This window comes from Leucoraja erinacea, chromosome 9, assembly GCF_028641065.1.
Source record: "Leucoraja erinacea ecotype New England chromosome 9, Leri_hhj_1, whole genome shotgun sequence".
NCBI lineage: Eukaryota > Metazoa > Chordata > Chondrichthyes > Rajiformes > Rajidae > Leucoraja > Leucoraja erinaceus.
This window is the reverse complement of record NC_073385.1, coordinates 21,040,510-21,056,210: the sequence shown is the minus strand read 5'-3', so window position 1 is coordinate 21,056,210 and position 15,701 is coordinate 21,040,510. Positions and strand designations below refer to the sequence as shown.

Here is a 15,701-nt window from a genome sequence, read left to right as displayed (position 1 = left end):
TCTTCAATGCTTGCAGGCAAAGGGTCAATTGGTTCTAAAGCTGTGAAAAAATGTGTATTGGTTGTAAAGTTTGGAAAAAATGTCTAGTGGTTCTAAACGCTTGCAAAAAGTGTCTATTGGTTCTAAAATATTTGCAAAAAGTGTCTATTGGTTCTAAAATGCTTGCAAAAAGTGTCTATACAGAATAGAATAGTTTCTTTATTGTCATTTAACATGGGCCATGTACAACGAAATTTTAAAGGACGTTCTAGAATTTTTGGTTCTAAAATGCTTGCAAAAAGTGTCTATTGGTTCTAAAATATTTGCAAAAAGTGTCTATTGGTTCTAAAGCTTGTAAAAAAAAAAGACTATTGGTTCTAAAGTTTGCAAAAAATGTCTATTGGTTCTAAATGCTTGCAAAAAGTGTATTGGTTCTAAAATGTTTGCAAAAAGGGTCTATTGGTTCTAAAATGTTTGCAAAAAGTGTCTCTTTTGGTTCTACAATGCTTGCAGAATGTGTATTTTTTGGTTCTACAATGTTTGCAAAAAGGGTCTATTGGTTCTAAAATGTTTGCAAAAAGTGTCTTTTGGTTCTACAATGCTTGCAGAATGTGTATTTTTTGGTTCTACAATGCTTGCAAAAAATTGTCTATTGGTTCTAAAATTCTTGCAGATAGTATCTCTATTGCTTCTAAGTGTGTGTGCACGTCGTCTGTCTGTGCGTGCTTATGTATGAGTTGCTGTGTCTGTGGATGAGTGTGTGTATAAGTGTCTGTGTATGTGTGAGTGTTTGACTGTGTCTCTCTGTGTGTGTGTCTGCATGAGTGTCTGAGTATCTGTGTGAATGTGTGTGTGTGTGTGGAGAGCCACTAAGAGTGCATGGGGGGAGATTGAGGGTAGATGGACTGAATGCATGTGGGGGAGGGGGAATGGCATGGAGCAGAGTGGGGGGGAGAAGGGAAGAGGGGTGACTGAGTGAACTGCCACCACCAGCTGTGAGTGACTGGGCTGCCAGCCCACCAGCCATGAGTAAGTGAAATGCCAGCCCACCAGCTGTAAGTGACTGAAGTGCCAGCCCACCACCCATGACTTAGTGAACTGCAAGTCCAAAAATCCATTCAGTCCACAATGTCCATACTAGCCCTCCGTGCGTGCTGTTCCGTGCGTGCTGTTGCGTGTGTGTGCTGTTCCGTGTGTGTGCGCTGTTGTGTGTGTGTGCTGTTACGTGCACGCTGTCCCGTGTGTGTGCGGGCTGTCGTGTGCGGGCGCTGTTGTTCCTTGTGCGCTGTTCCGTGTGTGCTGTGCACTTCACTTGCAGCTACCTAACAAAGATACAAAAATCTCTTTCGGCCCCAGCTATCTCTTCCCCGGCTTCTCGCAGCTAATGAATACAGATCTCATCCACAATATTTCTGCGTCCCATGATATCTAAAATTGTTTCTTAATTTATTCATACAGAATCATGCAACAAGATTTGAGTAGTCGTGGTGGCACAGGGCGGTCATGGTGGAGCAGCGGTAGAGTTGCTGCCTTACAGCGAATGCAGCACTGGAGACCCGGGTTCGATCCTGACTACGGGTGCTGTCTATACAGAGTTTGTACATTCCCCCCGTGACCTGCGTGGATTTTCTCCGGTGGGCTGAAGGGCCTGTTTCCGTGCTGTATCTCCAAAAAACTAATACTAAATAACTTTGCCCGTCTGTTCCAGTTTTAGAAAGAGCTATTCAATCGTCTAAGGAATTCACTCATGGATCGGCTTCCATCACCTATCGTGTGTGATGCCCTGGATCCCAACACTGCAATGTGACAGTCTCCGTATGGCTCTGGGACTTGTGCTAATTACCTTAAACCTGTGTTCTCTGACCCTTCTGCTACTGAACATTTCTATCCATCTGTGAAACCTCTGCTCTGAACCATTCCAGCCCCAAGCCACTGAAATCCTCCATCCTGGAAAAACCCTTCAACACCTGCAGGACTTGACATACTTTCTGCTGCCAGAATTGCACAACATTTTCCATTCAGAATCTAAAACACGATTGAATAATGTTTTGTTAATGTCCCAAGCTGATCTTTGATAAACAGATGAACAAAAACTTGCACAGAAATCCATGCGGCTACACACCACTCATCGATCTCCACAAGAAGCAGAGAAGCAAGGAATGTATCCTACCTTGGCTTTCATCTCAAGTTCCTCGTGATCCCGTTTTAATTTCTGTTGAGCTTCCTTATTGAGGGTCTCATCTGCGGTTTTGGTGAACAAGGACCCCGATTCCTGGAGAAGGCGCTCGAGCAAAGCTGTCTGGTTAAAGATGTTGTCCAGCAGAATTTTGTGATGGTTTAACTGAAGTTTCTTGTCCTTTAAGGTCAGTTGTGATTCAAGATCAGACTCCAGCTTCTGTTTCATTTTTACCAGCCATGCGAAATAGTCCTCCCTCGCCTTCAAGTACTCCGTCCAGTGCAATAACACCCATTCAATTCGACTGAAAGACACCGAAGAAACAAAGAACTGCATATGCTGGTTAATATATAAAAATGACAAAGTGCTGGAGTAAATCAGCTGGTCAGGCAGCATCTCTGGAGAACGTGGATATTTATGTTTTCCACAGATGCTGCCCGTCCTGCTGAGTTACTCTAGCACTTTGTGCCATTTTGTGGAAGTGAGGAAAGATTAGCATCAATTTAAATTGGGCCCCTTTTTCCGACCCGATCGGAGTTAGAAACACCCAGTAATGAGCAGATTGGTTACACAAGGTTGTTTCTCGGGACAATAGGCAATGGGTGCAGGAGTAGGCCATTCGGCCCTTCGAGCCAGCCCCGCCATTCAATGTGATCATGGCTGATCATCTCCAATCAGTACCCCATTCCTGCCTTCTCCCCATATCCCCTGACCGCTATTTTTAAGAACCCTATCTAGCTCTCTCTTGAAAGCATCCAGAGAACCTGCCTCCACCGCCCTCTGAGGCAGAGAATTTCACAAAGGAATCTCACAAAGGGACAAAGGAGGCTAATGTGAGATTTAGTTATGAAGAGAAAGGGATTCAGGCGCCTGGATCTCATGAGTAAGATCTGTTTTTCAAGGGAATACATCTTGAATCTTTTAAAGACGCAGAGTTGAGGAATTCTTTCTACCACCATGTAGCTGGATGTGAAGCCAATGTGCACCTCCTGACCATCATCATCGGTGGTCATTCGAAACGAGTGTGACTGTCCTCTCCTCTCCATAGGGTCATCTACCTGTGGGTCTGCAGATGTCTGTAGAGGCCGATCTGCGATCCACACACCTTGGTGCAACGTGGGCAGTGGAGACCGGTGGTGGTTGGTGGTCGTCCAGCCCACTCCTGGTCTCTCCATGCACACCCCCACCTCCCCCACATTCTGCACTCCTCTCCTCTCTCTTATTCAGAAACAAGCCAAGATCTGCTCTGCTTGTTGGAACATTGAAACTTTTCTTTGATATCTATCAAATGACCTTGAGAGCAAACATTTTACCAGATTCTTAAAGTGAGCTAGTCACTGCAAATATCCCCAGATTGTGCGAGACCACTACTGTAATGTATTCATACATATTCATGTGTATGTTAATGAGTTGGTGTTCATTATAAGCAGGGAATGTAGGGTAATAAATCTCTCTCTCTCGTGATCCAGGCAACCAGTGTGTAAGTAGTGATTCATTCTGCCGTCCGGAATATAACATCTACCTGTGACAATGCACCATGTTTGTCTGTGTATCTTCCCACGCTGTTTTAATCTGTTTCAATGCCCTGTGGATCTCGTGCTTCTTGTCATCACTGTTGTCTTCCAGAAGCAAATCTGCCTTCACCTGTACCAATTGCATCCACATTCTTCCTTCAGGTTCCTCAGCCAAGATTTCCTGTCCAACAGACCAAATGAAGTTACTGATTAACTCTTGAGAACTAGGTTGAGTCTAGCAGGTTACATGCATCATAGAACAATGTAGCACATGAACAGACTCATGGTGCACATGGTTTGTGCCGAACATGATGCCAGCTTAAACTAATAGAAACATAGAAAACAGGTGCAGGAGTAGGCTATTCGACCCTTGGAGCAAACGCCACCATCCAATATGCTCATGGCTGCTCATCCAAAATCAGTACCCCGTTCCTGCTTTCGCCCCATATCCCTTGATTCCATTTGCCCTAAGAGCTAAATCTAACTCTCTCTAAATCTAACTCTCTCTAGAATACATCCAGTGAATTGGCCTCCACTGGCTTCTGTGTCAGAGAATTCCACAGATTCACAACTCTCTGGGTGAAAAAGTTTTTCCTCGTCTCAGTCCTAAATGGCCTACCCCTTATTCTTAAACTGACCCCTAGTTCTGGATTCCCCCAACATCTGGAACATTTTTCCTGCATCGAGCCTCTCCAATCCCTTAAGAATAATATGTTTCTATAAGATCCCTCTCATCCTTCTAAATTCCACTGAATATAAGCCCAGTCGACCCATTCTTTCATCATGTGTCAAGTTCAAGTTTGTGTTTATTGTCACTTAACCAACTAAGGTACAGTGAAATTTGAGTTACCGTACAGCCATACGGCGTGACAAGAAGACAATACACACTGTGATGGAAGGCAATAAAGTTCAGTCATCTTCCTCTTTATTCACCCGTGGTCGGGGCACTTGCCGTTGCCGACAGTCCGATGTCCAAGCCCTCTCGTCGGGGTGATCAAAACACTGATGTTGGAACGGATTGGAACACTCCGCGGCACGGAGCTCCTGTGTCGGCCTCTTCTTACCGGAAACCATGAGCTTTACGTTGTTAATGTCCCCGCGGTCGGAGCTCTTCTTCTCACGATCATCGGCAAAGGATCCCCGGTTCCGCGATGGTAAGTTCTGCTCTGCGCCCGCGGCTTAAAGCTCCGGGCCGGTCTCCAGGAAAGGCCACTCCACTCCAGCTTGTTAGGCCGCGGGGGGGGAGATGCGACACGGAGAAAATCGCATCTCCGTCGCGGTAAGTGACTGGAAAAAGTTTCCCCAATCCCCACCCACATAAGACATACTAAGAAACATTAAAACAAACATTCAAAACATACTTAAAATAATAAAAACAGAGTAGGCGAGGCAGCTACAGAGGTGGCGCCACCCGGTGGATCCATCCCACCAGCCCTGGAATTAACCTGGTACAGGGTACATTGTGAAATGTATTGCGTTTTAAATAGGATTGTAAACATTAGACCTTGTTTAGATCTGTAGAAATAGCTTTCTTCCCAATATGGAAAATATGTTTTGTTTGTTTGAATTGTGTGATCGTTATATTATATGTGCCTCTTATATTTTGAGGGGTGGTCTCTGATAATTGAGCCTACTTTTCTGTGGTTTCACTTTGTTGAAATGAAATGATTCTAAACAAAGGTAAAAACCATGAGGCAAACGAGGGTTGTAAAAGAGGCCAGAGAGAGGGGGGGTGGTCATGTGAGTACAACTGGTGTAAATCACCGGAAGGATTCAGGTGATTGGTTACTAGTTTTCCATACCCTCTGTACTGCTGTCTAATACCTATATAATGCCTTGATTTTGTACCAGAGTCACTAGTTCCCTGGACCTGCCCCGGAGCTGTTAGCTCTGTGTTGGAGGGTTCAGAGAATTATCGCAGCGCTGCAATAAAGAATCGATTTCGACAGCAACAAGTGTTTGAGTCAAGTTTTCTTGAATTTAGATTGACAAAGAATCAGATTTATCTGCATTTGGAAAGGAAAGGACAGATTAAGGATAGTCAACTTAGCTTTGTGAGTGGGAAATTGGGTCTCATAAATTTGAGAGGTTCTTTTGAAGAGGCGAGCAAGAGGATTGACGAGAACAGGGGAAATGGTCCTGTCGACATGGACTTTAACAAATCCCATGTGCAAGCGGGTCCAGAAGGTTAAACCATATGGGGCCCAGGGTAAGCTCAAAAGGCCGAATGGCCTACTCCTGTACCTATTGTCTAAGCTAGATTATGAACTTGGCCAGCGAGCGTCTGGTTGGCCTGTTGCTTTTCAGATTGGAGGCCTATGTCAGTTGTGTGGGATAGGAAACAGTGCTGGGTCCACTGTTTTTTGCTTTGGATGAGAATGTTGATGGCATGGTTAGTAAGTTAGTAGATGACAAACATAGCGTGGTGTGGTAGACAGTGAAGGCAGCCATCCAAAGTTACAAGATCTAGATCTGTAGGTAAAGGAATGGTATCTGCAATTTAATTCCAACAAGAGCAAAGTAATTCATTTTGGTATGATAAACCAAGAATTACACAGTAAATGGCAATGCACTGGAGCAGAGATACTTCAGCGTACATAGTTTGTCAAAGGTGGTGAGGCAGGTAGACAAGATGGTGATGAAGGTGTATAACATTTCATAGGTAAACTGATAGGAGCAGAATTTGGCCTTTTGGTTCATCGTGTACTCCACATTCAATCATGGCTGATCTATCTCTCTCTCCTAACCCTATTCTCCTGCCTTCTCCCTATAACCCCTGGCACCCATATTAATCAAGAATCTAAATAATCTCTGCCATATAAATATCCATTTAAAAGCCATTTGGTCAGTTTCATTGATAGGGAAGGTTTGTAGGGAAATGGACAAACACAGGAAAATGGGCTAGCTTGGTTGGCACCGATGATTTGGGCCGAATGGCCCATTTCTGTTGTGTATAATTCTGAGAAAAGACTGCTTCAACATCCCCTAAAGACAGGAGACAATTGTGACAGAATCTACACAGGCTATGAACCATCTGCCCATGAGAGATGACCATGGTTCCCAAACCATCATCCCATCAAACAAACACTAATAGTCGTGTTTAAGAAGGAACTGCAGATGCTGGAAAATTGAAGGTACACAAAAATGCTGGAGAAACTCAGCGGGTGCAGCAGCATCTATGGAGCGAAGGAAATAGGCAACGTTTTGGGCCGAAACCCTTCTTCAGACTGATCTTCACAAATGTTGCTCAACCTATGCAAAGTTGGTGCATTGTGATTCTTACAACCAGCAAGCAGAACTCGAAGAATAAACACTAGTTCAAATATTAGAAATTACTTCTTTGGTTTGGTGTACGCTGGATACATTCATAGAGAGGAACACAGAATCCAGGGTAAGCTTCACATTAACCAACGTTAACTCCTCCTCGCTCCATATTTCCTTCGCTCCATAGATGCTGCTGCACCTACTGAGTTTCTCCAGCATTTTTGTGTACCTTCGATCTTCCAGCATCTGCAGTTCCTTCTTGAACACTTAACTCCTCCTCACCTCAGTCTCCTTCAGCCTGGCTTCCAGAGCTTTCTTTGATCCTTCAACATTGTCAGTGACTTGCAAACGTTCCTGGATTATTTTCATCCAGGACTGAGCATTTGTGAAGCAGGTTTCAAAATCCTCCTCTGCTCCCTGCATAGCCATTTCAGCGATGGGAACTGTGGAGAGAAGCAGATCACAATTAGAAATTGACACACACCAACCAGGTATTGCAGTAAGTGGCTCACATCCTGGGGCGGCTTGCAATATCCAGAGCTGCTTCCTGTGCCCTGTTCTAAGAACAGCAACGGACTGCCAATGTGCTAACCTTCAGAACGATCGTGGAGCAGGGGAGCAGCATCCGCCAGAGGAGCAAGCAGGAGGTCCTGGGGACCACACTGGGCTGGCTGCACCAAGGACAGGATGACCAGAGTAGCCCGCATGCCTGGGGACAACACAAGGACCTGCACCAGGCTTCAACCTAAGCCAGAACACAAATGCTGGGCGTTCAGATCCACACCGATACTGTCAACCTCACCCCCTTCACTTCCCACAGTCACGTCCCAACTCCACAACATCCCCAAACCCCAGCTCGGCTGCTGCCCTTACCCCTCCCACTGGATCCGGGTTCCTGTTGTTAGTCCTGCACATCGCGTTCCCGCAGCCCGACCTGGATCAGCCACTGTGTTCCACACTCCTCTCACCTCCCCCCCCCCGTCCCCATTGACGGCCCAACATCTTCCCGCTCCATCCCGGGCCGGAGTCGGGCGGGGAGGCGGCCCGGAAGCTTCGGGAGTAGCCGGCGCCTCCTCTCCCCCGGGGTATCCTCTGATGCCGGGCACCCGCACTCCGCTATCCCAGACCCCGGCCTCACCCAGTCGGCGGCCCGGCTCCCGGCCCTCCTGCAGCTCCCGTCCAGCGCGGCCCGTTCCCGCGACCTCTCGTGGGGCGTCACCAAAGATCTTATAGCGGAGCTATAGGATCTTTGGACGTCACCGCGTCCTCTCCGTTCGGCGTCGGGCGTCACCGCACTCTCTCTCCGCCCGGCGTGGGGCGTCACCGCGCGCTTTCGCGCTTGCTCTCTCTCTCTCTCTCTCGGCCCGGCGTGGGGCGTCACCGCTCTCTCTCTCTCTCTCTCTCTCTCTCACCGCCCGGCGTGGGGCGTCACCGCTCGCGCTCTCTCTCCGCCCGGCGTGGGGCGTCACGGCTCGCGCTCTCTCTCCGCCCGGCGTGGGGCGTCACGGCTCGCGCTCTCTCTCCGCCCGGCGTGGGGCGGGGCCAGGGAGATACAGGGAACTGCAGGCGCTGGTTTGCAAAAACAGAACAAAGTGCTGGAGTAATTCAGCAGGTCGGGCAGCATCTGTGGAGAACATGGAGGTGATGTGTCTGGTCGGGGCCCTGCTTCACCTACTGATGGGGGCGAGAGTTGGGATGGAGGGGGAGTAGCAGGACATGGCCCGCCACGTATGTAAAGTCAGAATGATACAGTATATCATCGGCCCAACTTTCCCCACACCGGCTAACATGTCCCAGCCACACCGGGCACACCTGCCTGCATTTGGTCCATATCCCTCCAAACCTGCCCTATCCATGTACCTGTCCAACTGTTTCTTAAACTTTGGGATGGTCCCAGCCTCAACTACCTCCTCTGGCAGCTTGTTCCATGCACCCACCACCCTTTGTGTGAAAAAGTTACCCCTCAGATTCCCATTAAATCTTTTCCCCTTCACATTAAATCCCTGCCCTCTAGTCCTCGATTCCCCTACTCTGGGCAAAAGACTCTGTGCATCTACCCGATCTATTCCCCTCAATATTTTATACACCTCTATAAGATCACCCCTCATCCTCCTGCGCTCCATTGAATAGAGACCCAGCCTACTCAACCTCTCCCTGTAGCCCCCACCCTCTCGCATTATTGTCCACAGTTGCTGTCTCTATAACACTATTCTGCATCAGTTGACTTTCTTTAACACAACTGCTCGCTGGTGTGAAGAAGGATCCCGATGAAACGACAGCCATCCTTTTTGTCCACAGACGCTGCCCGGCCCCCAGTTACTCCAGCACTTTGTGTCTTTGGGACACCCCGGCACCTGCATTTCCCTGCCCGGACAGGGCTCCGCGCTTGCGCGGGGCTGCCGTTGCTGTGGAGACGCGGCCTAGTGGAGTCTGACCGCCCGCCCGCCCGCCTGTCTGGCCTGCGCCGGGATGGCCTGCAGAGCGGCCGAGCGCGCCCGGAGAGCCAGTGAACTGAGCGCGGCGGGGAACATGTCCGAGCGCCCGGACCCGGCCAGTAAAGCGGCGCCGGACCGCGGCCTCCTGCTGCCGCTCATCACCGCACTGTCGCTGCTCAGCCGCTTCTACCGGCTGTCGGAGCCGCAACACGTCTGGTGAGTGACGGTGTAGTGTGGGGGAGAGACAGGTGTAGGGTGGGGGACGGGTGTAGTGTGGGGGAGAGACAGGTTAGTGTGTGGGGGAGACAGGTGTAGTGTGTGGGGGGGGGGGACGGGTGTATGTGTGGGGGGAGACAGGTGGTGTGGGGGGGGAGACAGGTGTAGTGTGGGGGGAGAGACGGGTGTAGTGTGGGGGGGGGGGACAGGTGTAGTGTGGGGGGGGGGGCAGGTGGAGTGTGGGGGGAGACAGGGTAGTGTGGGGGGGGGCAGGTGTAGTGTGGGGGGGGGGCAGGTGTAGTGGGAAGAAGGGGAGACAGGTATAGTGTGGGCGGGGGAGTGAGGGAGACCTTGGCGGAAGTGGGGAAAGCTGGGAGAAATTTGGTGAAATAAACCTGGGACGTGAAACCCGGAGGGGGTAGATGTAGTGTGGGGGGAGAGACGGAGGGGTAGATGTGTGGGGGGAGAGACGGAGGGGTGGGGGTAGAGAGGGTGGAGGTAGAGAGGGTGGGGGGTAGAGAAAGGGGGTAGAGAGAGGGGGGGTAGAGAGGGCAGGGGTAGAGTGAGGGGGAGTAGAGAGAAGAGGGGTGTAGTCAGAGGAAGGGGGGGGGGGGGAGAGACCCAGGGAGAGATAAGAAAGAGAGACCCAAGGGGAGGGCAGAGAGATGCGGGGGGTAGGGAGGGAGGGCAGAGTGGGAGGGGGGGGGGGATGGGGGAGGTATTCTGAGGGATAATACACACATGACAATATGGACAAGAGCTGATTAATGGTTTTGTACTTGGGATATTGTGTCTCATGAATCTAATTGAGTTTTTAGAAACTGTGACCAAAATGGTTGATGATGGCAGAGTTGTAGAAGTTGTATATATGGATTTCAGCAAGGTATTTGACCAGGTTCTGCTTGGTTGGCTGCTTTGGAAGGTTATATCACATAGGATTCAAGGAGAGATAGCTGAATGGATAGAAAGTAGACACAAAATGGTGGAGAACTCAACGGGACTGGAGAGAAGGAGTGGGAGACGTCATGCTAGGCTTTGTCACATCCCCACCTCTAGGTAGAGAATTGACTTCACGGAAGGAAGCAGAAGGTGTTAGTAGAAGGTTGTTTTTCGGACTGGAGACGTGTGCCTGTGGTCACAGTTGCTCTTTGACACCTATATCAAAAATTTGGATGAAAAGGTACAAGTTTGCAGATGACACTAAAGTAGGTGGTATTGTAGATAGTGAAGATGGTTGTCAAAAATTGCAGCAGGATCTTGATCAATTGGCCTGGTGGGCTGAGGAATGGTTGATGGAATTTAATACAAGTGTGAGGTGTTGCATTTTGGCAGTCTAAAACGGGCAGGACCTACACAGTGAATGGTAGGCCTCTGGGTAGTGTTGTAGAGCAGAGGGATCTAGGAGTACAGGTGCATGGTTCCTTGAAAGGGGCATCATAGGTATATAGTGGTCAAAAAGGCATTTGTCAGTCAGACTATTGAGTGTAAATGTTGAGTATAAATATTGAGTATAATTGTTATAAATGTTGAAATCCCCGCACATTAAAACTATCCTACACCAGGGACAATTTTTACAAACCAATTAACCTACAAACCTGAATGTCTTTGGAGTGTGGGAGGAAACCAAACTTCTCGGAGAAAACCCACGCGGTAACGGGTAGAACATACAAACTCCGTACAGATAAGCACCCGTAACTATTTAAAAAACTTCAAGCCGGGCAGGACTTGCACAGTAAATGGATGGGTTCTGGAGAACAGATAGATCAAGGGGTGCAAGTACATCGTTCCCAGAAAATGGTGACACGAGTGAGCAGGGTGATGAAGAAAGTGTTTGTTGGTCAGGGAATTGATTACAGAAATCGAGACGTCATGTTACAACTTTCTTTTTTTCTCTGTTTCCAGACGGGCAACCTAGGCAGCTTTTTAGGTTGCCAAATGACAGTTTAGGTGGTCATTTAAGATGGCTTGCATGACGCATGCGATAATGTGCTTCGACGAAGTGCGTAGTTACCAGTCGGAATTATGCTCAATGAAGCATTCACATATTATTTCTGCTTCAAATAAAGTCACAAACTAAAGTTCACCAATTAAGACATGATATATACCACAACGACATGCAGCAAAATTATAATACAATGTCTCAACTCTTTTTACGCGTTGCAATGAATGCAATTTCTATTATTTCTTTCCACTTCCAAACAAAAATGTGGTTGGATTATTCAGCGTATAATCAACCTCGGTGAGACCAAGCGCAGGCTTGGCGATCGCTTCGCACAACACCTCCACTCAGTTTGCAATTACCAACCTGATCTCCCGGTGGCTCAGCACTTCAACAACCCCTCCCATTCCGAATCCGACCTTTCTGACCTGGGCCTCCTCCATGGCTAGAGTGAGGCCCACCGCAAATTGGAGGAACAGCACCTCATTCGCTTGGGTAGTTTACACCCCAGCGGTATGAACATTGGCTTCTCCAATTTCAGGTAGTCCTTGCTTTCTCCCTCCTTCCCCTCCCATTCCCAGCTCTGTCTCCGCCTCGTCCTTTCTTTTCCCCCGCTCCCTCCCCCCGACATCAGTCTGAAGCAACGTTGCCTATTCTTTCGCTCCATAGATGTTGCCTCACCCGCTGAATTTCTCCAGCTTTTTTGTCTACCACCCTTTCACACAAGTTCTGTTATCCCACTTTCCTCACACACTCCCTACACATTAGGGGCAATTTTACAGAGGCAAGTTAACCTACAAAGCCAATGCGTCTTTGAGATGTGGGAGGAAACTCACTCGCTTGCAGGAAGAATGTGCAAATTCAACACAGACAGTGCCCGAGGACAGGATCAAACCCAGATCTCTGGCGTGTGAGGCAGCAAGTCTACCAACTGTGCCACTATATTTTGTTTCCCACACACACAAAAAATTATACGTTGATAACTTTGGTTACTAAAAAAAAGAAACTATCCATTGTCATTCTTAAATCTTTAAGTAACGCTATGTCCCCCTTTTCACCTGCTGTATGTTTTAATTCAGTTCAAGACTATGGGGCAGTACATTGGCCATAAAGTTGCTGCCTAAAAGTGCCAGAGACCCGGAATTGATCCTGAATATGGGTGCTGTCTATATGGAGTTTCCTCCTTTTCCCTTTGATCTTTTGGGTTTTCTCCTGGTACTCTTGTTTCCTTCCACATTCCAAAGGTGTGCAGGAACCTTTTTCAGACCCAACCCAAAATGTAATATTTTCCTTTTGTCCAGAGATTCTGTCTGACCTGTTGAGTTACTCCAGCTTTTTGTGTCTATCTTCAGCGTCTGCAGTTCCTTCCTACACACACAATACTTACGTCGCTAATGTGTGGGATAGAACTAGTGTACTGGTGATCGGTGGTCAGTGTGGACTCGGTGGGCCTAAGGGCCTGTTTCCACGCTGTATCTTTCAATTAAACTAAAAACACTAAAACCACAGGGAGTCTAAAGAAGGGTCTCTACCCGAAACGTCACCCAATTTCTTCGATCCAGAGATGCTGGCTGCGCCATGGAGTTCCCCCGCACATTTAAAGCATGGAATAGTCTTCACCCTACCATAGTCACCCAACCAGACGCAACTAAATTTAAGGCAGCTCTTTTTTCCCCAAGAAACATTTTTTGCTTCAATCCAAGTTATGAGTCGAGAGTTTTATTGTCATGTGTCCCAGATAGGACAATGAAATTCTTGCTTGCTGTAGCACAACAGAATATGTAAACATAATACAGAACAGGAGATAAAAGTTCAGTGTGTCTATATACCATAGACCATATATATACACAATAAATAAACAGATAAAGTGCAATAGGCTGTTATTATTCAGAGTTTGTAGTTTGGTGGTGGACCCTCCACCACCACCACCACCAGTTTAAATTCCATTTGGAATATTTTTGTAGGACCAGGAAAGCAAGAAGCAAGAGTTACTCCAGGGAGTTACTCCAGCTCCAGAGAATGATTCTGCGTTGGGTTTCAGCGGTCGTGGCGAGGCGGCGACTGGACAGCAATGGCAGCCAGATCCCCCACAATGTAATGGGAGGGAGAAAGTGCCCGGCACCAACCAGTTGCCATGGCAGTGCGCATATGTAGGGCGGCCGATGATGTGCTGGCCGTGGTTGTGCGCATGTGCAGAGGGAGGATGTGCTGGCCGTAGCAGTGCGCATGTGTAAGGCAGGAAGAGGAGCGTCCGGAGAGCGGAAACCCAGCAGCTCGGACATGGATGGTGGGCGGAGAGTGATAGAGATAGAGAGGGGGGGCCCCCGCTCAGAGTTGAATGACAGGTGTCCCGGGTGCTTGCCAAGCCGAGCTAAATGACACGGCTTTTAGGTTGCCCGGCGAGAGTTTAGGTGGCCTTTGGCAACTGGGCAACCGTTAATTTTGAGCCCTGCAATACAAGTTGTTGGTGAGACCATACTTGGAGTATTGTCTGCGGTTCTGGTCAACTAGCTACAGGAAGGAATGTCTGTGAAGCATGGTCTGTGATGGACTGGGCTACATCCATGCTGGAAATGGTACATAATGATATTGACTGGAACAGGATGTTGATTGGAACAATAGGGAGAGGTTGGATTTGCTGGGGTCTTTTCATTGGACACAGGAGGTTGAGGGGTGACCATATAGGAAATAATGAGGGGTGTAGATAAGTTGAACGTTTAGTCTTTTTTCCACAGTAGGGGCGTTTAACACTAGTGGGCAGAGATTTAAGTGAGAAGGGAAAGATTTAAACAAGAGCCAAGTGCAATTTTTTCAGTCAAAGAGTGAATATGGGAATATGGAATGAGCTGCCAAAGGAAACAGTAGGGATGGCTACTTTTTCAATGTTTGAAAGGTATTCAGAAAGATATATGGATAGGAAAAGTTTAACACTAGTGGGCAAATTGGGCTGAACTCTGCTGTTGACTTGATGGCTCTATTCTTTAATAGGCAATTTACTTTGCATGCATTAGCTACACATGGCTGTGGAATGTGCTAGTAAGGAATCTGGCTAAGAAAGCAGTATTTTTCAAATCCAGCATCGTGGATTTTTATTCCTCTTAACAGCTGGGACGAAACTCACTTTGGAAAAATGGGAAGTTATTACATCAACCAGACATTTTTCTTTGATGTTCATCCTCCACTGGGCAAGGTATGAATTCCTCTATAAAGAATTAAAGAAATAAAAGATGATGAGGATTGTTGTGGAATGAGAGAGTGGAGAAAATAGTCTATAATAATAATTAATATTGGATGAAAGAGTGTCACTAGCATCTCCTTGGAAACATCTATTTTGTTTTCTTTTTTTATGTGTTTTGGCTAAAAGCACAGTTTTTTGCAGTTACAGACCACTTGCAGTCATGCAGCATGGAAATAAGCCCTTCTGCCCAACTTGCCTATGCTGACCAAGATGCCCCATCTGGACTAGCCCCATTTGCCCTCTAAACTTTTCCTCTCCATGTATCTGTCCAAATGCCCAACTGAAGTCACAGGGTCCCTTCAGCCCATCCTGTCCATGCTGTTCATCAAGGACATGTGATGCATAGCTTTTTCTGCCGTGGTTATTCAGGTAGTCAGCTGGATGAAGTCTGCTGCTCAAGTCCTTTTCCATACTTGGATTTTTTAACATTTCTTTTACTTTGATGTTTTCTCTCAAACTCGTCTAAGTTGCCTCGAACTCTGACAGGGCAGCAAATCCCTTGTGATATTCTGATCACTTGGAATAATACACCCTCTCCGTAGACTACGTAAAGCAGGTCTCCCCACTACACACCTACGAACTTTTTATAGGGGGACTGTCGAGAGCACATTGACCTACGGCATCACTTCCTGGTTCGGGAGCTGCAAGGCGTACGAACGGCACCAACTAGACAGGATTGTGAAGACTGCCAGCAGGATTATTGGTGCTCCACTCCCTTTCCTGCTGGACATATACAGGAAGAGATGTATCAGCAGAGCCATCTCCATCATCAAAGACCCCTACCACCCATCGCATGACATTTTCTCCATCCTGCCATCTGGGAAGAGGTACAGGAGCATTAGCTGCAAAACCAGCAGGATGCTCCTCAGCTTCTTCCCACAGGCTATAAGACTGCTAAATGGACTTTGCCCCCTGCCAAGTATCGCGCACCAACCACCAA

The 15,701-nt window shown here is 47.7% G+C and overlaps 2 protein-coding genes across 3 annotated transcripts in view; one reads left to right on the top strand and one right to left on the bottom strand.

Moving 5' to 3' along the window:
• Positions 1-8,224, bottom strand: part of LOC129700106 (nesprin-3-like) — a 30,240-nt gene extending 22,016 nt beyond the window's left edge. Inside the window, exons 1-4 of the mRNA XM_055640307.1 lie at positions 8,072-8,224; positions 7,216-7,376; positions 3,678-3,850; positions 2,150-2,459 (exon numbers count right to left, since the gene is read on the bottom strand). Coding sequence (XP_055496282.1) covers positions 2,150-2,459; positions 3,678-3,850; positions 7,216-7,362 — 630 coding nt within the window. The 5' untranslated portion in view covers positions 7,363-7,376; positions 8,072-8,224. The remainder of the gene's footprint in view (positions 1-2,149; positions 2,460-3,677; positions 3,851-7,215; positions 7,377-8,071) is intronic.
• Positions 8,225-9,239: 1,015 nt separating this feature from the next.
• The window catches only part of pomt2 (protein-O-mannosyltransferase 2), a 41,159-nt gene continuing 34,697 nt past the window's right edge, over positions 9,240-15,701 (top strand). The window contains exons 1-2 of one of the 2 annotated variants that reach the window (XM_055640305.1): positions 9,240-9,584; positions 14,629-14,713. In XM_055640305.1, the coding sequence (XP_055496280.1) occupies positions 9,403-9,584; positions 14,629-14,713 (267 nt within the window). In that variant the 5' untranslated portion in view covers positions 9,240-9,402. The remainder of the gene's footprint in view (positions 9,585-14,628; positions 14,714-15,701) is intronic. The other variant, XM_055640306.1, reaches the window with a different exon arrangement.